Source organism: Bufo bufo, chromosome 11 (genome assembly GCF_905171765.1).
Source record: "Bufo bufo chromosome 11, aBufBuf1.1, whole genome shotgun sequence".
NCBI lineage: Eukaryota > Metazoa > Chordata > Amphibia > Anura > Bufonidae > Bufo > Bufo bufo.
The window spans coordinates 35,652,147-35,674,859 of record NC_053399.1 but is presented as its reverse complement, the minus strand read 5'-3'; the positions used below and the strand labels follow the sequence as shown (position 1 = coordinate 35,674,859).

The 22,713-nt window shown below is 44.3% G+C and overlaps 1 protein-coding gene across 2 annotated transcripts in view; it reads right to left on the bottom strand.

Moving 5' to 3' along the window:
* The window catches only part of TYRO3 (TYRO3 protein tyrosine kinase), a 141,536-nt gene that overhangs the window by 79,258 nt on the left and 39,565 nt on the right, over nucleotides 1-22,713 (bottom strand). For both annotated transcript variants that reach the window (XR_005774813.1, XM_040411726.1), the window contains exons 2-5: nucleotides 22,169-22,364; nucleotides 20,530-20,630; nucleotides 15,952-16,125; nucleotides 5,789-5,875 (exon numbers count right to left, since the gene is read on the bottom strand). Coding sequence is in view for 1 of the 2 variants with exons in the window: in XM_040411726.1 (XP_040267660.1) it covers nucleotides 5,789-5,875; nucleotides 15,952-16,125; nucleotides 20,530-20,630; nucleotides 22,169-22,364 (558 nt within the window). In the remaining variant the exon portion in view is untranslated. The remainder of the gene's footprint in view (nucleotides 1-5,788; nucleotides 5,876-15,951; nucleotides 16,126-20,529; nucleotides 20,631-22,168; nucleotides 22,365-22,713) is intronic.

Below are 22,713 nucleotides of genomic sequence, written 5' to 3'. Positions count from 1 at the left end.
CTCTAACTCTTTCTCACCGTCGAGGCTCCTTTTATAGTACAGCAAGGGCCCTTGAGCTGAGAGGGACCTTAGGAGCTGCTACTGTATATTGGCTACTAGAAACAATGATGGACATTTGTAATGCCCTTTTCTCATATTGACTCAAAGTGTAGAATGTGTGGCTGGGGCGACTCCTAGGGAGGTAGAAGCCAAAATTCCTTCCTGACTCCAATCAGGCAATCCGAATAACTCCCTGGATCAACGACTCCTCTCTAGTAGCTATAGCCTGATATTATTACACTCCAGAAATACATCCAGGCCCCTCTTGAACTCTTTTAGTGAACTCACCATCACCACCTCCTCAGGCAGAGAGTTCCATAGTCTCACTGCTCTTACCGCAAAGAATCCTCTTCTATGTTTGTTTAGCTATTCCTGACTGTTATATGTAAGGACTTGTTTTATCTGTCTTAGTTATCTGCTTCATTTTCTCTTATCTTAGATGACATTTTGGGGCTCTGGAACCGATTACTGAAGTTACAATGGTTTCAACATACAATGGTCGTCCAAGAACTAATTTAAATTGTAACTTGAGAGATCACGGTCCACGTCTCTGGGACTCTTGGGTCAGAAGCACATTGATTTATTTCTCTCTGTATTCTAAATGGGCCCTGGTGCAAGAGTTCAGCTTGGACCCCCCCCCCACATTGCTATATGGCAAGGGACAAGGGTGCACCTAGCCTTTCTGCTGTCTGAGGCAAAAATTATAACGTTTCCCCCCCCATGCCAAATTCTCAACCTAACCCATTCCCTCCAGTCCTACTGTTAAAGGGGTCGTCCTCTTTTTACTACTGATGACCTAGCCTCAAGATAGGTCATCAATATCAGATTGGCAGGGGTCTCGCGGCACCCCGGCTGATCAGCTGGGTTGAGGAGAGGGCAGCGCTCATATGAGAGCTACTTTCTCTGCTCTGTTTACCTGCTCGCTGCAGCAATTGCAATGATGAGCAGGTAAACCGAGCAGAGAAGGCAGCGCTCGTACAAAAAAAATTAATAAGCGGGCAACCCCTTTAAAGACATACTTGGAAAACATTACATACAGCGCTACAGAACATACAGGGTAATACAGCGCCACATATGTACCTCTTACATCCAGTGGTGTCTCCTCTCTGATGTAGATTTTCTCTTTCCTCATCTTCTCCTTTCAGACCAGACCGCCATGGTGACTTCTTTCAGCCGCGTCTCGTCCCTGCAGAGTTTAATAAACAGACATCTTACTTTCCTACTTTTGCATCATCCTCCTCACCTTCTCAACACCCCAACCCCCCCCCCCCCCCCCCCCCAATACTATACTGCAGAAAAGGTCCCCCTGAAAATACTGGTACCATAAAGATAGTGTGCCAGTACTAAAAAATACCCCCTTACCTTTCAGACCCCCTTTTGACCTCTGTCAGACCCCATATCAGACTCGCCTTGGACCTCCATGTCAGCCCCAGCCCCAATATCAGACCTCAGATAAGACCCCCATTAGACCTCTAGACCCCCATTAGACCTCAGACCAGACCTCAAGACCCCCATTAGACCTCCAAACCCCAATTTCTGACCCCCATTAAACCTCCAGACCCTCAATCATCTGATTAGACCTCCAGACCCCCAATCAGATTAGACCTCTCCAGACCCCCATTAGACCTCTCTAGACCCCCATTAGACCTCTCTAGACCCCCATTATACCTCTCTAGACCCCCAGTAAGACCCCTAATCAGACCTTTCAGACCCTGATTAAGACCCTTCAGACCCCCAACCACACCTTTCAGGCCCCCATATCAGACCTCCGGTCCCCCCCATTAGACACTTCAGACCCCCATATCAGACCTCCAGTCCCCCCATTAGACTCTTCAGACCCCCATATCATACCTCCAGTCCCCCCATTAGACTTCAGACCCCCATATCAGACCTCCAGTCCCCCATTAGACCCTCTAGACCCCCATATAAGACCTCCAGTCCCCCCCCCCCCCATTAGACCCTTCAGACCCCCATATCAGACCTCAGATCAGACTAAAATAATAAAATAACTTACCTCTCCTGCCGCCACTCTCTCTGTCCTGGCTCTCTTCTTAAAGGCGCGCACTGCAGTCACCCGCCTGCCTGCAGCGTCAGGTCAGGGTGCGCTCTGTACGTCCTGACGCTGCAAGCAGCCAAGACAGAGCAGCGTGGGACCTGAGAAGAGTGAGCAGGAGGAGGTGGTAAGTACGGCGCTCACAGCGCTTCTCTCCCTGCCTCCTGCATGCTAGTGAGCGCTTCCATAATGAAAGCGCTCACTAGGATTCTCTTCATAAGATGCAAGGGGGGCCCTCTGGACCCCCCTGGCTTGGGGGCCTGGTCGCAACTGCGACCGCTGCGACCCCTATAGCTACGCCACTGTGACAGTCTATATTAGGCATTCTACTCAAGAGCATGCCACAAATGAGAGACAGAAAACAGAACCTTTATTACATGTTGCAGATTTCCTCCTATTCCTAGAATTTATCATCTCCTATTGCCGACACAAAATTTTGGAAATCCCCCAAGACAGATACTTTGTGCTAATTTATGCTAATTGTTCAGCATGTGACATTGACAGATGAGATCCAAGGTAAATGTCTGTATGATTGCAATGGTATTAAGTGTTAAGCCCTTCACAATGCAAGAGCAGAAGAGTCTTCTAAATCCCCCAAGTGTCTTCATGTATTAGCTTGCCCGCTGTCACGGATGTAGTAGGGGAGAACACCAAAAGACAACAAGAAGGAAGGGGAAAGACACTAGGCTTCACCGCTAGGGAAGGAAAAGGGTCACCACCTATAAAACCCTGCTTCTGGCCCTAACTCCTATCCGTATGGGAACCTCTCGATGGTAGAGATGCCCATACACAGGAACCTAGAAAACCCTGGTGACCCTCGGATGCCCAAAAGGTAATGACAGGGCAGAGACAACCCGTTCCTTCCCTGGGTGAAGGAACCAGTGTCTCGCTGAGGCCTAGTAAACAACCGGGGGGGGGGTATAGAAAACACAATAAGCGGAACACTCAACTTCTGAGGATGATGGATGAACAGGACTTCAACACGAACCACACTCCAGCTCTTCCAAAACCAAATGAAGCTATCCAGAGCAAGGAGTGATGGGTAAAGTCAGACTAAATAGGGAGAGGTAAAGGTCACATGATCCACACCTGAACAGGAGGTGTGGACATACCAGCAACACACAGACAAAGTGAAGCCAAAAGAGGCTGTCAGATCACTCATGTGCAGTCAGTCTTTCAGACCTTCTAACACCTGTCACAGGTGTGACACCCGCATCTAGCAGTGTCCTGCCAGAAATAGATAAAATACAAAACCCATTTGGATAAAATAGCAAACACTATCTGGAAACTCTTCCAAAAGTAAATCAATGTAAACTAATATCTGTCTAGCCATATCACAGCCATGTACCATAGAGGCAGACCATGTAGCTACTATGGGGCCCTTTAAGAGAGAAGCCCCAGCCCTGGTTGGTCCCAACCTCTCCGGAGATGTATTAATACCCACCCAAGATGATAGGGAATTGGATTCAACTTCATGGAAATGAACAACAAGCACTTCGGTTCTGGATGGCAAAACCTAGTGCCCTAATCAGAGCTCTCATTTTGTTATTTCATATAGAACCCACTCTCTTTTTGCTGCTGCTTGGGAAAAAAAAATAATTATAGGGATTGTACCAATAACATCACTTATTTCCTATCCAGAGGATAGGGAATAAGTGTTTGATCGCTATGGGTCTGACCGGTGGGACCACCAGTGATCACGAGAACACCAATCAGATACTGATGACCTATCCTAAGGATAAACTCTTGGAACACCTCTTTGTACTTATCAGTGATCCACCTAATGCGCATGCTTTCATGTGCTCGTTTATGTCCATTCACCCATGTGCACATTTACCCACATGTCCATTCACCCGTACATTTGTTTGGTTGAGAAACATGACTATCCAAGTGCTCGCACACAGATATACATGAAAATATACACAGTTGTCTATGGTGTAGCTACCGATTCCAGCACCCTATACACAGGATGTGGGCACCACTTTGCAAACCCTGCTATTATTTTTTATTTTCTGTACCCCTACAAATGGCTGTGATGATTAAAAGGGGTTCTACACTTACTGCTAGATTTCCCCACAGATAACAGCCAAATGCTGGGGGGCCTCAGCAACCTATTGTCAATGGACCCTTCTAACAAGTAGGCACTGTCTGAATCCTGGGACCCCTTTAATCCGGTAGCTGTTGAGATCTATCACAGCAGTCCGGGAAATTGCTTGATGGCTATTGTACTTGTTATATCTTTCAGGGGCTGAAACTTCTAGAACTAAAAGACGGTTTAACTTTATGGCCTAAAGAAAGTGGCAGATTTGAGTGGACTCTCCATTTATGCAGGGAAGGTGCAGCACCAGTAGCACACATCTAAGGTTGGATCTGCCACATATTTAGGTGACCGTGCCCAAAATGAACAATCAATATGAAAAAGGACAGCAAGTCAGCCAACACATGGCATGTCTTTTAGGACACCCCCTACCATTTATTTGAAGCGTACAGTCATTTAGCGTCAGAATATAAATTTTGCAGCCCTCGGCTTGCAAGTGCAAAAAGAATCAAAAAGTTTCAGTTAGCACAAATGTGTTCACTGGGAATAATTTTACCAAGGTTTCTACTTTGTGTTGGAGACGTGGGTGGAAAATGGAGTTTATTATGTTTTTCAGGAAATGTTCTATAACAAATCATTGGTAAACTGTGGAAAAAGTACAGAATAGGTACAATCACGGATCCAGGAACAGTCACTAAATATTTCCCCCAGGATGCCTGCACTAAATGATTTCAATTAAGAAGCAAAATGGTTCATAGTGAAGACAGGTAGCTCTTAAAGGAGACGTGCATTCAAACATTTTCATCTAGATCCATAGCAGACAAATGACATGCAGCCTTGCAAACATTTTAAGGACATACCTGCTCCCTAATAGTTTAGAAATTTAGATTCTAGCAAGGTCAGATTATAGGCATGTGGAGCATGTCTCCGTGGACTTCCACCATCCACCCTAACCAATAGCTCTTTGGTGATCCCATCCAGCCCAAAAGGCATGCAGAGGTGGCCATACATGTTATTGCTTTAGCCCCAACTACGGTCTGTAAACAGTTGCAATGCAATGCCACTTGAGAGTGTGCCATTAAAAGGGTTGCGGCAAGTTTTGACATCATCTCTTATCCACAGGATAAGGGAAAACTAACTGATTGGTGGTGGTCTGACCCTTGGGTCCCCCCGCCAATCCAAGGGGGTGGGTGGGGGGGGGATGAGTGGGTGCAATGGGGCCAATTTTAGTTTTTTTTTCCAGGGCCACTTTAAGTTTCCACTCCTGTCCGTCCCTGGTTCTACTTCAGCCTAAAAACCTACACCTAAAACAGGCGTAGAAAATGGCAAATCAGACGGTTCTGCTGGCCTGTCCCATTCCGCGCCCATGCCCACTTTTTTTAGACCTGGTGAGAGCGGGAAAAGTCGCAGATTGCAGCACAAAGGACATTTGCACCGTAATCTGTGCCAGGAATACGTCTAATGTCGGTGTATTTCTGTTTAATAAATGACCCCCTATATTCTCACCTTAGAAGCAGATTTCCTTGCATTGTTTATTATAGCGTGATCACTTTCTTATAATGTTTTCTCTATAACGTGCTCTGTATACTTATACTCTTGTACTTTGATGTAACAATATTTTACCGTACTCAACAAAATATCAATGAGTGGAGTCTCACCTTTGACGTGAACAACAGCCGCTCTGGATGAGGAGACCCCCTTAAAGTTGTGAGCTTCACATGAGAACACAGTGGTTTGAAGGATTCCTGTGCATCAATGAAGAAAGCATTATTACTAGTTGTCAGAACCCTGCTCAATACATTGCATACCATTACTATATCTTATTTATATTTATCTGGATATAGATATACAGTAGTCAAAGGGTGAGGTCTACCCGGACATTTGTCATTGTCTCTCAATAGCCAATGTCCACAGTTAACAATTTACTGCTCTTTCCGCAATTGCCACCCCCTCTCTAGTTTGGCAAGGCCAGGCAGTGAAAACGTCCGCACTCCTAGCCCTAACAATCACAGTTAAGAGGGTGCGGTGGTTGCAGAGAGAGCAGAGCCTCTAGGTGTAACGGCTCCTAGAACCTAATTTGCATATATTAAAACATTATTTTTCTCAGCAATGCGGGCACATATAAACATGGGACCAACACAGATGCCTTCAGCTGCCGAGCGCACATGTAACAGGTCAGCCAGTGTCATAGGTACAAATCTGCTGACAGATGCCCTTTAAGGATCTTCACACGGGCAGATAATTTCACAAACGAATGGCAGTATGAATGATTGGACTCCACTACTCTTCCTTTAAATCACTGCTAAATAATAACTGCAGCCTTTGGTGGCACGACAATTACAATGTTCTGTAGATGATTTTTACCATAATTAAATATATTTATTCAGCACATGTAATCACCAGCGCACACAAACAACCCAAACAATGGATTTTGAGCCATTGAATTAACGTCCATTGTCCTGTTTGCTCAACAGAGCAGAACAATGGATTCTATCCAAAGTCTTCCATTGTGTCGTGGTGTGAACTCGGCACCCACATATTTTAAACGCTAAACAAGTCTGGCTCGATTGTGAAAAACATGAACAAAACATTTTACGCAATAGGTCATATACCCAAGTCTCAATCTAAAATAATTTAATTATGCCACTAATATGTAATGTATAGACTGGAAGAGTTCAAGTAAAAGCTCAAGGCAACAAAGTGCAAGCTTTCCCTTCTATCCTGTTGTGCTAGGAGATTTACAGTTTACGAAGTATTCATCCAATTCACATTTAAAGTGTAATTGTCATTTTTTTTATTATTTTATTTTTGTAATGTATAGGAGCAGTGATACTGATCATTTTTGTAATATACTTTAATTACTGAAATTGTAAATTTCGATTCGAAAATAGCTCTAAAGTGGGCCATTTTGAACCTTAGCAACGCTCCTCTGTCTTCTGTTTACATAGCTGTGGAGACTTGCTCAACACTGACCGTGTTATGTAAACTGAAGACAGAGGAGCGTTGCTAAAGCTCAAAATGGGCCAAATGATTTCAGTAATTGAAGTATATTACAAAAGTGTTCAATATCACTGCCCCTACAGATTACAAAAAAAACTAAAAACGACAGTTACATTTTAATGTATTAAGGGGTTTCCCAGTGCTTGACACTGTGCTATTACTTTCTGCTAGGAGAAGGGAGAGGGCTTAGTCTTTTATCCACTGTCTGGACACAGAATCGTCCATATGGCTGCTGCAGAGAGCAGTGGAAAATAAAAAATACTAAGGCCTCTTTCACACGGGCGTCGCGTGTGAGGGCCAGACAAGATGCGGGTGTGTTGCGGGAAAATGCATGATTTTTCCACGCGAGTGCAAAGCGCTTTAATGCGTTTTGCAAACGCGTGAGAAAAATCGTCATGTTTGGTACCCAGACCCGAACCCGGACTTCTTCACAGAAGTTCGGGTTTAGGTTAGGTGTTGTGTAGAAATGATTATTTTCGCTTATAACATGGTTATAAAGGAAAATAATAGCATTCTGTATTAAGTAAATTAGGGATGGAGGGGTTAAAAATAATAATAATAAAATAATTAAACTCACCTCATCCACTTGTTCTTGCAGCCCGGCTTGTCTTCTTTCTTCTTCTTTGAGGACCTGGGAGGAAAAGGACCTTTGGTGACGTCACTGCGCTCATCACATGGTCCATCACCATGGCCCAGGTCCTCAAAGAAAAAGAAAGACGACAAGCCGGCTGCGCGGACAAGTGGATGAGGCGAGTTTAATTATTTTTTAAACCCTCCATCCCTAATTTACTTAGCATCCTGTATTAAGAATGCTATTATTTTCCCTTATAACCATCTTATAAGGGAAAATAATAATGATCGGGTCCCCATCCCGATCGTCTCCTAGCAACCATGCGTGAAAATCGCACCGCATCCGCACTTGCTTGCGATTTTCACGCAGCCCCATTCACTTCTATGGGGCCTGCGTTGCGTGAAAAACACACAATATAGAGCATGCTGCGATTTTCACGCAATGCACAAGTGATGCGTGAAAATCACCGCTCATGTGCACAGCCCCATAGAAATGAATGGGTCCGAATTCAGTGCGGGTGCAATGCGTTCACCTCATGCACAGGAATTCTCACCCGTGTGGAAGGGGCCTAAAGCCTGGGCTATGTAAGACCAGACTTTTTGCAGCTTGCTGCATTCCAGTGGAATATACTGTGGGCTGCAGCTGTCACTATAATATGTTAAAAGCAATCCATAACAGCACTACAAAGTCTCTATGTATCCCAGGCCTAACATAAAGTCAAGACTAATATGCACATAGGTAGTTCGGTTTCTGTGATGCACAGCTTTTGTGTTTAAAACACCTACAATGGATCAGATGAAAAAAAAAAATAAGTGCAGAGATTTTGGGCGTGGATGACATCATTAAAAACTGCATACAACAGTATAAAGCCTCATTCACACGCCCGTGCTCAAATCCGTGAGCAGGTCGTCAGTGATGCATCCGTGAAGCTGTCCGTGAAGGATCCGTGTTGGGGCGGGGTGTCCGTTTTTTGCTGTCCGTGTTGCATCCGTGTTTGGCCTCATGCACACGACCGTTGTTTGGGCCGGCATCCGAGCCGCTGTTTTGGCGGCTCGGATGCGGACCAATTCACCTCAATGGGGCCATAAAAGATGCGGACAGCACTCCGTGTGCTGTCCGCATTCGTGGCTCCGTTCCGCGGCCCCTGCTTTGCGGACAAGAATAAGCATTTATATTGCCGGCGCCAGTTCCGTTCCGCAAATTGCGAAAGGCAACACAGGCGGCTTCTGTTTTTTGCGGATCCGCGGCTTGCGGCCGTGTGCATGAGGCCTTTCACTGACCCTGCACAGCTGAAAAATAATTTTCAAAAGAATCTCTTTTTAATGATCCGTGAAACACGGATGCAACATGAATGACATACGTGGTTTTCACGAACCCATAGTCTATAATGGGCGTGATGGATCCGTGAACACAGACAAAATAGAACCTGCATCCGTGCTAAAAAAACTGACCCACGGACCGTGTTAAAACACTGATGTGTGAATGAGGCTTAACTCAGATTTAAAGGGGTTATGCCATGATGGATGTCAGAGATCATATATTACATTACAATCTCTTTCTAACAAAGCTAGAACCAGCCCTGTACCTCACATGGATCCAGAGATCTCCACATTCATTGCTCCAATTGTTCTGCTAGATTTATTGCCGCTGGCAGCTCGGGGGTGTGTCCTTTCTCAGGGGGTGTGTCCTTTCTCAGTGTGCCTTTCCTATCCAGCTCTTTCCCTGTAACTGCCACAGCTTCTAACAGAACATAAGGCTGGTGACATGTGAAGATTTAAACTGAGCGTGTGCGACCAGCTCAGTGAGATGGACAAAAAATAAGGAAAAGAACAAACAGCAGGTGGCGCTATACAGACACTTTATATTGAATAGGTTAGTAACTATACAAAAAAAATTATTACATACAGCTACGAAAGTATTCCAATCCAGGTGTTGGTTTGAAAAATATAGAATATTTTTCATGGTACAGCCCCTTAAAGCTGGCTGCACACATTCGATGTATGTTAGCTGAACCCACCAACCAACTCATGTATCTGGGGCCTCCCGACTCTCCCCTGATTACAGATGTTGGGGGGGACAATCATTCTGTTCTCAGGGGGATAATCCGCCCGCCAGAGAGGTCTTCCTTTCCCATTCATAACACATGCACACTTGGCCGAGGCAAACGTGCATGTCGGAATCAGGGGGGACAGCTGTTGCACGGGCAAGCGGTTATCTCATTCTCAGGTGTATGGCCAGCCTTAGGGCTAGTTCACACCTTGGTGATTTGGTCAGTGATTTCCATCAGTGATTGTGAGGCTACACAGGGATAAGATCTGCTCCCGTTCTGTGTTTTTGACCTGCTCCTGGTTTTGGCTCACAATAATCACTGACTGTGTGAATAAGACCATATAATACCGTATGCCATCACTGATTTTGTGCTATAGTTTCCTTACAATTGGCTTAAAGATGACAACAGACCTAGTGCTCTCTCGACTCAATACTGCCTAGTCCTCAGACCCTTATATACATATGTTATGTGGGTGTCATACTAGCACCACATGTAATCTTACCTAATCCAGTCCTCATACTTGGCGACCAAGTCCACTATGGTAATTACACCCTGAACGGTTATCTCTAGAAAACCGATTTCTCTACATATAAAGCTGCAATTCTGCACCATTTTCTACTTGTGTGAAAAATCAATAAAAATAACACAAAGAAAATGCAAGAAAAACTGTATTATCTCACCAGTATATTATATTAATACAATAGCCAGGGCTTTTTATTTGGAGATGCTCTTTTAATTTACTGCATTCAAATGATTATTTTCTGCATGTGACAGAGCAGCTGTATCCTGGGGGGGGGGGGGGGTTAACAGGATAAATAGAGCAGAATAAACCGTAACAAAGGACCAGAAGTAAGTTTTCAGGTTTTATGTGCCTGGTTACCCTCCTGGCAGAGGTGCCCCTGATGCATTACTACCTCCACTGTTTTCAGGTCAAAATTATATTTAAAAACAATACCAGTAAGTAAAAAACTAAAAATTGTACTTAAAAGAGATTTCTGGGCCTCTTGATATTGATGACCTATCCTCTGATCGTTGGGGTGGGGGGGGGTCAACACTCTGAAGTGAGGAGCAGGAAGCACAGCGCCATTGAATATGTAGTGGCCGTGCTGGGTTACTACAACTCAGCTCCAATTCAAGGGAATGTAACCGGGAACAGTCGCTAAACTTTGAATGGAGCTATGCTTCTAGCTTCAAGAAAAGTGCTAGTTCTACCACTGGGGGATGCAGGGAACAGCTGATCAGTGGGGTGCCGGGTGCTGGACCCCCACTGATTGGATATGGATGACCTAAAAAGGATTATCCCACCCCAGTTATGCATAATTTGCATGTTTATACACAGATAAATTCAGAGAATGAACTCCTGATTGGGTTTTTGTGACTTTAGAGAGGTTGTTTTTTGTGCAGAAAAGAGACATACAGGTAAAACTGGTCTGTTCCACAGTTCTGGCAAAACAGTTTTACAGCAGAACTGCCCATGATGGGAATGAGATACTGATCATCATGACATGACCCCACAATTGGCGGTAACTGCTTTAATGGCCTATTTACACTCGCCGATTTTCTGCCAGTAATGATCAGCGATCGGAGATATAGCAAGTCAAACGCGCTTTAGCTCAATTTACAGTGAGCATTCAGTGCTGACCGAACAAGCGTTAGTGTGATCATTCATTCTCATGCAGTTCCATCACTAGCAATTTGCTGCCAGCGACTGATCAAAATTTTTGTATATACACAGGGAATGATTGGGAATGAGCACTCAAAAGTGTGATCACCTGCCCGGTCAATGGCTGGTATAAATGGGCCTTAAAGTTTTTTTTTCCTGGGAGCAAAATATTGATGACCTATCCCCAGAATAGGTCACCAATATCTGTTTGGTGGGCGTCCCAACTCCCAGCACCTAATCTGATCAGCCGTTTGAAAAGTCTGCAGCACTCTGGTGAGCACTGCAGGCTCTTCCTAGGCCTTAGGTGCAGTTTAATCCCAATCAAGTTGTAATAGTGGAGGCCCATGCCCGTTGCTGCTCTGCTTCCCTGGGGAGGCGCTGGCGCTGAATCACTAGGGCCCAGATCTGTTCCATCCTATGGCTGGCCATTTGCTTATATTTAAGGCACCTTTCCCAGGTGGACTTTGTCTGAACTTTAGGTATTCTAGCTTGCTAGTCCTAGTGAAGGTGTGCTTTTCTGTTTGTCTGCCCATGTATCGAACTTTGCCTGTTTACCATCTCTGACGCTCTTGTGCCTGCCCTTACTTCTGCCTGTTTACCGTATTGATGCACAGCTGCCTGCCCTGGGCTCAGACTGTTTCCTGACTACGACTATTGCCTGTTCCCTTGGTAGCTACCTGGAGGTTCCCTTGCAGCAAAGGTCAGATTCCTGTACAGGAGTTAAAGGGTGAAAACCGCCAGACCACCGGTTGGAACTGACTAAATTGACCGTAGGCCATTCAGCACTTTCCAATTGGTAAGTCCCCCCTCCCGATAGACATAGCTTGTCTGTAGTATATTGAACTGATATACACACAATATTTTTCATCAGAATACATTTGATAATGACTCATTTGAAATAGAAATAAAATGCACAGTGATAAACAAAAAAGATATTGGTCTTACAAGTAAGGCTACTTTCACACTGGCGTTTTGGCTTTCCGTTTCTGAGATCCGTTCAGGGCTCTCACAAGCGGCCCAAAACGGATCAGTTTTGCCCTAATGCATTCTGAATGGATAAGGATCCGCTCAGAATCCATCAGTTTGCCTCCGTTCTGTCTCCATTCCGCTTTGGAGGCGGACACGTTTTGGTGTCCATCTGACGAAACTGAGCCAAACGGATCCGTTCTGACACACAATGTAAGTCAATGGGGACGGATACATTTTCTATGGAAATAGAAAACGGATCCGTCCTCCATTTACTTTTAATGGTGTTCAAGATGGATCCGTCTTGGCTATGTTACAGATAATACAAACGGATGCAGACGGTTGTATTATCTGAACGTATCCGTCTGTGCAGATCCATGACGGATCCGCACAAAACGCGAGTGTGAAAGTAGCCTAACTATCACGATTGATGTCTGATTGTGTCAATTTAATAGTGTGCTTAAAGGGGTTGTCCGAGTTTAGAGCTGAGCCTAGTGCGCAGGCGCGGGATCTGGCAGAGGGACGGGGAGGATTGCGAAGGCGGCGCTGAGCTGTAGAAGGCGGCGCTGAAGACAGGGAAGGCGGCGCTGGGCACCGGACGGTAAGGGGTGCGGGTGGGGACCCTGTATTAACGGACCTCCCCTTGGGCACCTTAAGTAAGTGATTGACACGTTATAAAAACCTGTTTTTTGGGAAAATAGCGCCACAGTGAGGTTTAATAAGGCCAGCTTAGGATTCTTCTTATTAGTCTGGACATGAGCATATGTTTATGTTAGAGGGGTTAAATCTGATGACAGAATCCCTTTCAGGCTGCATTCACACATTTTTTGGGTGTTCTGCAATGTTGTTGTTTTTTTTATTGTTCATCGCTGTTTTTGGCACTTTAAATGGGGTTCTCCAGGAATTAAGAAAATGAAAATACTTAAATATTACTTTATTATAAATATTTTCCCAAATACCTTTCATTAGCTTTAATGGCTTGTTTTGTCTAGGGAGCTATCATCAGGGGAAATAAAATGGCCGCTGTCCTTTTAGTACAGACAAAACCTGTCCTAATCACACAGCAGGACAAGTTACTTCACAACAGTAAGCTAAAGAGCTGCCTCATCCTCCTCTCTGCTTGTTAGGCTGGGTTCACACTTGAGCGTTTTACAGCGCGTTCAAACGCGCTGTAAAACGCTCAACACATGAAAACCAATGCTTCCCTATGGCCCTGGTTCTCACTTGAGCGTTTTACAGCGCTAAAAAACGCGCTGTAAAACGCCCTACGCTCAAACAAGTACTTGAGCTTCTTTGGGGCGTTTTGACGCGCGTTTGTGGCCATAGGACATTGCAGTCAATCACACAAACGCGCGTCAAACGCGCGTTTACTATTGCAAAAAACGCTCGTCAAAAACGCGCGTTAAACGCGCATATCAAAGACGCTCAGGTCTGAACCCAGCCTTAGGGATTATGATCCGGAATCTCTGTGGGAATAGAGTGCATGAGTAGGGATGAGAGAATTGACTTCAGATGAAACATCCGAAGTCGATTCGCATAAACTTTGTTCTAATACTGTACGGAACAGGAGCTCCGTACAGTATTAGAATGTATGGGCTCTGATGAGCCAAAGTTATTGCTTTGCGAAGTCTCACGAGACTTCAGGCAACAACCTCATAAATTAATTTGTACTGTAAAAAAACATTAACCAAACTTGGGTTCGGTTCCAAGGTACCACTTGGAACCAAACCAGAGTTTGGTTCCAAGTGGAGCTCCGTACAGTATTAGAACAAAGTTTTATGCGAATCGACTTCGGATGTTTCATCCGAAGTCGATTCGCTCATCCCTATTCATGAGGAGACATGAAGTACAGAGGACAGACTGTGGTAATGGAGACTGCATACAAGTGCTGCTACTCATTAGCCTCACCCCCACCTCCTCTTTGTCCTTCATGTCTCCTCATGAACTCCATTCCTACAGAGATTCAGCTAAAGATTGTATTATCTGTATTCAGGATCATAATCCCTGACAAGCAGAGCAGAGAGGAGGGTGAGGCAGCTCTTTAGTTCAGTGTCTTGAAGTAACTTGTCCTCCTGTGTGATTAGGACAGGTTTTATGTGCACTAAAAGGACGGCAGCCATTTTATTTCTCCTAATGAATGCTCCCTAGACACAACGAGCCATTATAACTAATGAAAGGTATTTGAGAACATATTTGTAATAAAGTAATATTTAATTATTTTCATTTTCTTAATTCCCGGGGAACCCCTTTAAAGTAAAAAACCCAGCTCCGGAGGAGGGTCTGTGGGTCTATGGGAAATATGAAATGCAGGACATGCAAACATTTATTTATTTTTTACTACAGGCGTGTTTGTTCATTAAGTGGTATTTTTTGTCTTTCTTGCAGCATGCAGGACTCGTTGGCATTTTTCTAGAGATTTTAACAACACCTTCTCTATAAAGGAAAGATGCCATGAAGAAAATGCCAGTGGTAAGCCACACCATGTGTGATGCCACAAATATCACAGGTGGCAAAAAAAAATAAACCTGCAAAGCTTATTCTGGCGCTTTTTATACTGGTAAAGAATGCCAAAGAAAAATTCATGTGTGCAAGGACCCTAAAGAGCAAAAGGACCCTAAAGCTTAAAAGGAAACGGTCACCATGACCTCCCTATCCAACTCTTTGCATAGTGGTGGCTGATACTGCATACAGTGGATACTGATATCTATGCAGATGATTTGGAGTCCTATATCAGGAAAAAACAAAGGGGGTCATTTATCAAGCTAAAATACTTCTAAATTAGGTGTGTTTCAGGTGCAGATTGTGGCGCACACTTTTTATTAATTTCTGGTCAGCTTGTCACCAGCTAGGTGTTTAAAAATTCCCAAATCCTGCAGTTTTTGCTAAGGTCACCAAGCCTAATAATCAGCACTAGAGATGAGCAAAGCTATATCGGAAGCGGCTTCGCAAAAAAATTTGTTCTAATACTGTATGGAGATCAGTCTCTGTACAGTATTAGAATATATGGGCTCCGATGAGCAGAAGTAAGTAACTTCGGTAATTGATTATTACAGTGAAAAACCACTTCAAAATTTGGAACCGAACTCGGCTTCGGTTCCGAGTGGTACCTCGGACGGAAGCAGAGTTTGGTTCCAAGGTTTTTTACTGTAATAATAAATTACCGCACGCGACTTCGTGAATAACTTACTTCAGTTCACCCGAGCCCATACATTCTAATACTGTACAGAGATAAATTTCCGTACAGTATTATAACAAATTTTCTAGTGAAGCGACTTTGGATGTAGCTTCCGAAGCTTACTTCGCTCATCTCTAATCAGAACCATTTTTTGGTCTGTGCAGTTCACTTTTCAACAGTCATCCCATTATCATCACAGTCAGGATTACAATGACATATAAACACCTGTCTAAAAAAAAACAGGATCCAACATTAACATTAGATCTCACAGCTTAACAACAGCTCAGGGAAGATGGCCGACCCCATAATCATGTTCAGAATATAGAATTTAAAGAAATCTAAAATAAAGTGACACTTACGCTATAAAACAAGAGAGAACTTAGCTTTGTTTCCTACCTGGTACTGATAGAACAGACGGGGAGCTCTCTGGCTTCCTTTCAACAGGGGAATCGCCCATCCACCATATAATAGTCAGAGGCTCTGGTGGTCCTACGGCCGCACAAGAGATATTAAAGGAGTTGTTTTTTAACACAGCCATGTCCTTTGGCTCCACGGTGAAATATGGGACACCTAGACATTACCATGAAATGAAAGAATACAGTCATATTATACTAGTATCTGAAAATACAGTAGCAGGCGGCCAATCAAGTTGGAAAATCACCAGTTTTTAATTCTGCGGACAGATCAATAGTAAAGTTGGATGACAAGCTTTCTTGGGCTGCTGACTGGTGCATCGGTTTAGCTGTGCATTTATACACCCTCCAGCCCTGTACCTCTGCCTAGCAAAACAACTCCAGCTATAGTTGGTGACGCTCCTTGAGAACGGAGGCCATATTGGTTGTCAGCTAGCCTTTTCAGAAAAAAAAAAAGGATATATTTAAGTGAACACAATCCAATGTGAATTTTTGCACCAATCATAAAATCTGATGCAAAGCTGTTATTCGTTTACTATAAAAAGAAATTTGCAGAAATATATTATAATTGTGATATAAATCTTAGGGCTCATTCAGACGGCCATATGCTGTCCGCAAAAATGCAGATCCGTTTTTTTTGGCGGACAGTTTAGCATGTCCGCATTTTTGCATACCCATAGACTTCAATGGGGCCACGTCCTGATTTTCACTGACAAGTATAGGACATGTTTTATTTGTTTTGCGGAAGAAAGGGGCCCTATAGAAGTGAATGTGGCCACATCTAATCCACGGCAAAAAAAACGGATCCGCATTTTTGTGGACAGCATACGGCCATCTGAATAAGCTCGTAGAAATAGACCTACAAAAAATAAAATAAAAAAATGGCTACCCGGATGGTCGTATCTCCTTGAAGATTTAGATCACTTGCTTCGTAAACTAATGGAAAGAGAAGTAGGCCATGCCTTCATTATCCGTTATAAAAAAAGGAATAAACCCAAATCATCCATCTGTGAGATCAGAAATATATTCACACCCTAGCACATCCGGCAGCTCTAGTTGGAGAGGAATACTGAAATGGTGATAACAGGGTTAAATATATATATATATATATATATATATATATATATATATATATATATATATAGCGGTTTCTTGTGTGGGAGGAAGAAAGATGGATGGAGCCAGCAGGAGAGAGGGGAGATAAATGGAGGAAGATGATGAAAACACGTGGTGAGGGCCTGTGGTGAATGTGTGGGTGATTCAGCTGATTGATATGACTGGGCTCTGGGGATGGCATGCATTGTTGGAAGACTATAGGAAGGTTGCTGGAGGCCCAGGATGCAGGTCTGACTCATACTTAATAAATCTTTACATATGCCCTTGTCCAACGAGTAAAATGACGGCATAAAAGGTGTCAAAAATGGTTTCTGACTGAAGCTCTGGTCGTCAGCTCAGAACCCACAGAGGCTTTTCCTATCGCCTGTTATTTTTTGACACCCTTCAAAGCTGTCCATACATAAAATATAACTGTTGACTTCAAAGCCCTGATGAAAGGTCTAGTCCAGTCCCAAAACATGTTGCTTTTTACATTGTAAATTAAAGGGGTTGTCCCAATAAACATATTCTACAGTTTTCAAACCAGCACCTGGATCTGAATACTTTAGTATAGCCGCTGAGCTATTCAATAAAATATATCTTTACAGTGCTACCTGCTGTTTGTTTTTTTCTTATTTCTTTGTCCGGCTCACTAAGATGGTCGCACATGCTCAGTTTAATCCTTCAACTGTCTCCCGAGCTGTGATAGGGAGAGCTGAGACACGCCCCCTGAGCTGTGATCGGGAGAGCTGAGACTCGCCCCGAAAACTGCAGCAGAAAAGACACTTACCTTGAGCTGCTGTCACGAGGGTGTCTAGAACCACGCCTGACTCCGTTATACCCGGGGTCAGGAAGTCGCAGTGGTTGGCTGCGCGCTCTATGTAAGATAGGGCTGTTTCCTTATGGTAGCTTTCTGGGTTTGCTTTGCAAACCCTTTTGGCTCACTCAGGGATCCGTAGCTCCTTCTCCTCAGCTGTTCCTTGTCCAGCACTCCCAAACCTCCTTATATTCCCCTCTCACACTTCTCTGGTTGCCAGAGATAGAACTTCCTGCCTGGACATCTATTCTGACCCTCTGGAGCTGTGTTGCTGCGTTCTCTGGTTGTTGGTCCAGAACGCTACCCTCCGGATCCCTGTTGGACCTTTGTGGTCTACTGTGGTCACCCACCTGGGTGTATGTGTTTGTCTGTATTGTCTGTCCTCTCCCTGGTGTTTCCCTCTTAGTGTCAGTGGTGCGGACTAGCGATCCCACCGGCCGTTCACTATCTAGGGCTCATTCTAGGGAAAGCCAGGGTTTAGGCACGTGATCGCCGCATGGGTGAGGAACCCGTCTAGGGACGTCAGGGCAGTCAGGTGCCAGCCGCAAGGTGAGTTAGGGGTCACCACCTTTCCCTCTCCCTTGGGCAGGGCTTTCCCTTTTCCCTCCCTGTGCGTGTCACCGGTCATTACAGCTGCCAGATTGATATAAATCTAGCAGAGCAATGAATGGAGAGATCTCTGGATCCATGTGAGGTACAGGGCTGGTTCTAACTTTGTTAGATAGAGATTTTCATGTACTATATGATGTCTGATTTTCATTTTTTACATTAGTCATGGGATAACCCATTGTTAAAGAGACTAGGCTTCCAGATCCTCTGGCAAAGTCATTTTTTCTCTCAAATTCCAGCTAATTCACAATCCTTAAGCCACAGCCATAGCAATTTCCACGTCTGCAGGGATGTTGTGCTCCCAGCGCAACTCCTCAAAGTGAGCACATTTGATTGCGCACCCATTTTTGGGTTTATTGGGATAACGCCCTATGTTGTGCCATTGTGTATTTTTTCTAGAAGAGCAAAGCTGACACTTAATTTGCATGGTGCCATTTACACTGTAAGGGGGCAATATGAATCTTCCACCAGAATCCACAAGGACAATTTCATTTTGTCCTTGAGTTACAACTGAGTGAGGCAGATTTACTAATCCTGTAGATGGCGTATACTCACACCGGCTGTCTAGACCTTCACCAGATTTATCTCACGGGCTCAGGCTGAATAATAAATTTAGTGCATGGCTGGACACTGTTGTCCAACTTTATGCCAACTATTGGTTGGCTTAGTTTGTGACAGAATTTTACACCACAATTGCAGTACAATTCTGGAGCAAAATGTGGCATCTCACATACCCTCACTTCCATATTCCATTAAGGCACATCCACTGGCGAGTTAGGCACAGAGGAATTCTCGAAAATGCACCAAACTGTGGCAATTTTGGCATTAGGAAATGTAGGTCATTACGTCAAAAAGTTGCATGCTCTACCTAGATGTACACTCCAAGGGCAACGTTTTTGGCTGCACCTTGGAAGGATAGAGGCTGCTACCATGGGTGGACTGGCCATAGACCCTCCAGGGAAATTTCCTAGTGGGCCGATGTATAGTGGGCTGTCCAAGCCCTCCTCTTGGCCACCAACCACGTACATAAAGATCTAATGCTCTCAGCATTAACTAATCTAAATTAGGAGCATCAGGCACTTATGCATCTGGTCAGTGGCTGCAGGTGCCCTCCAGAATTGAACTGCATTGCCATCCTCTGGACGATGATATAGTTTTATACTGTGGCGCGGATGGCAGTATTTTGTGCTGCACTGTGGTATTTGGTTCTGCTGGGGCAGTATATTGTGCTGCACTGTGGTATTTGGTTCTGCTGGGGAAGTATTTTGTGCTGCACTGTGATATTTGGTTCTGTGGGGGGCGGTATTTTGTGCTGCACTGTGGTATTTGGTTCTGCTGAGGTAGTATATTGTGCTGCACTGTGGTATTTGGTTCTGCTGAGGCAGTATATTGTGCTGCACTGTGGTATTTGGTTCTGCTGAGGCAGTATATTGTGCTGCACTGTGGTATTTGGTTCTGCTGGGGCAGTATATTGTGCTGCACTGTGGTATTTGGTTCTGCTGGGCAGTATTTTGTGCTGCACTGTGGTATTTGGTTCTGCTGGGCAGTATTTTGTGCTGCACTGTGGTATTTGGTTCTGCTGGGGCGGTATTTTGTGCTGCACTGTGGTATTTGGTTCTGCTGGGGCGGTATTTTGTGCTGCACTCTGATATTTGGTTCTGCTGGGGCGGTATTTTGTTCTGCACTACAGCATTGCTGGCTCCACCTACTTCCATGGTCCTGCATTCTGTCAATCTGGACCCGCCTATAACATGGGACCAATTAAAGTTTTTTTTTTCAGGGGCCACTTTAAATTTCCCAGTCTGCCCCTGGCTGCTACCTGTGTGTCTTACTACAAAGGGTAGAAGTACTCTTAACTATAACATGCATCATGAACTATGGGGAACAGTCAATTTCAATAAATATTAAACATATAAAAGAAAACGTATAAAAAGCAAATTAATGGGCATCCACGGACACCGGGTGAACCGCTATAAACCAGCGCAAAAATAGAGCTGTATTATAAATACAGTAAAATGACCATCATCAATAACTGCTTACCTTCCACCATGATCCCGATGGCCTCTGACACCGCCTTCAGTCCGTTATTTTCCGCTTCGCACCAGTATTTTCCAGCGTCTGGACGCTCCACGTTTTTTAAGCTAAAAATGCAGTTGTATAACGGAGTTAATTGTGCAGACTTACAGGATAACTGCATCTCAGTATAGAAAATATCAACATAGGATTTAGACGCTCAGTGTTTTCATTGCTCTTTTCATCGCCTGGCTTCAGAGATAATTTTTCTTTGTAAACTGCCGGCCTTGCGGAATGCTCATATGATATGCAGGAAGCTGTACATCATCGTGTAAAAGACTCTCAAATGGGATATAACATTATCAACACTGCGCTGTACTATTAAAGCATAATAATATATCTGCCGAGACTCTGCGTCCCACAGATGGCTTCTCCTACATTCGCCTTCCACACATTGGTTGACCAGTCATTAGAACAGAATCTGTTCATTCGCTAATCCCATACAGGACCTTATAATAAATCAATGGCCGTAAGCTTTAAATAAGAGGCTCGTGCAGCTTCCCTGACTTGTCCGTTTTAGTGAACCTTTGTAATGCTTTGTGAAATAACAATTCTGTACATTGTATTCTCGTGATCGGTCGGGGGTCGCAGAGGTAGGACCCCCACTGATTGGAGAGTTGTTAACTTGTTATAACCGGAATACCTCTTTAACGACTATGGAAAGGTATGTTATATTTCCTAAATACAGATGCACCAGATACATCCATGATAGAACAAACTCGTAGACTCCTTATAAGTTTCTTCTGTGCACTGTAGCGGTTCTAAGACCTCTTCGTTAATAGCTGAAATAATCAGAGACGGAAGGTCACTTTAAGGGCTCATTCACACGAACGTTGGTGTCCCAGCGCAGTTCGCAATGCACGGGCACCTTCTGTGAGGCAGGCGCATGGGGATCGCAGACCCATTCACTTGAATAGGTCCGCGATCCCTCCGTTCCGCAAAAAGATAGAGCATGTTCTATCTTTTTGCGGTGCAGAGGCATGGAACGGAACCCCAGAAAGCACTCCGTAGTGTTTCAATAGTGTTCCGTTCCGCATCTCTGGATTTGCAGACCCATTGAAATGAATGGGCACGCATCCGGCTGTGGCCCCGAGCATTTGGCCCTGATCTATAAAGGAAGCAGGCAGCAAAAGTTCAATCCTCCTGCCGAGCTATCACAGGTAAACGCATTACGTGTTGCCTGTTGAAATCAAGGTAATGTCTATGTATTAGTACTTTCGAAAAAACGTGCCCTATGTGTTACCCTTCATCATATTAGGAACTGGAGTATGGTAACGTCTCCGGTATCTTGTCTTATCCTAGGAATCAATGGACAGGACATAGAAGTTTAGGCAGAAAACTGTAATGTGACACAGCATGCCTACTATGGTACATATTGTACGGAAAGGCTTTATAGTGAACCCTCCAGTGTAATCGATCTCGTCTGTATTTCCATCTACTCTAAGGATACTGAATACCTTGTCCGCGCCATTTGGGGCAGCTGCATACTTCTCCTGGCATGGGTAAGCCAGTGCCTATATAAGGAGAGATTAGTATCATCTGCTTACATGTATTAATAATATACAAGTCATTATTTTCCAGGAGAAGCTAGGACCAGATACTGCACCTGAGGAAGCTGATCCAATGATCTTCCATCACTGGAATGAACATCTGGTCAACAGTCTGCACTACGATGCCATCCTTCAGCCACTGGATGTCTGGCATCTCCATCCCTAATAAACTGCAGTTCAGTTTGGCTTCATGTCCTTGAGAAACTGTAAGGTTGTATCCACGACCTATAAACTGCAGTCCAGAGACCTTTCCTGGATAGAAGAGAAGAAAGCAGAGTAAAGATCAATAGAAAGCTGAAGTTATTGGCATGCAAGTCTTGCACATGGATGATTCTGCCTTTATAGGACAAGAGCCTGCTCTGTTCCCGTACCTCATTCTTCACTTCATAAAACACTAGATGAAAACTCTACAACATAAAAAGCGACTCACGGGGGACCCACCCCCATGATGTGCGTACGACAACTTCATCCAATCCTCTAAAACTCGACCATTAGTGCCGGTGACGTCACCGGGGACACTGCTAGGCGGAAGCCTCCACCTAGCAATGTAAAAAATATAAACAAGTAGCCCTTGCCCTGCGCGATTTATATCAGAGGGGCT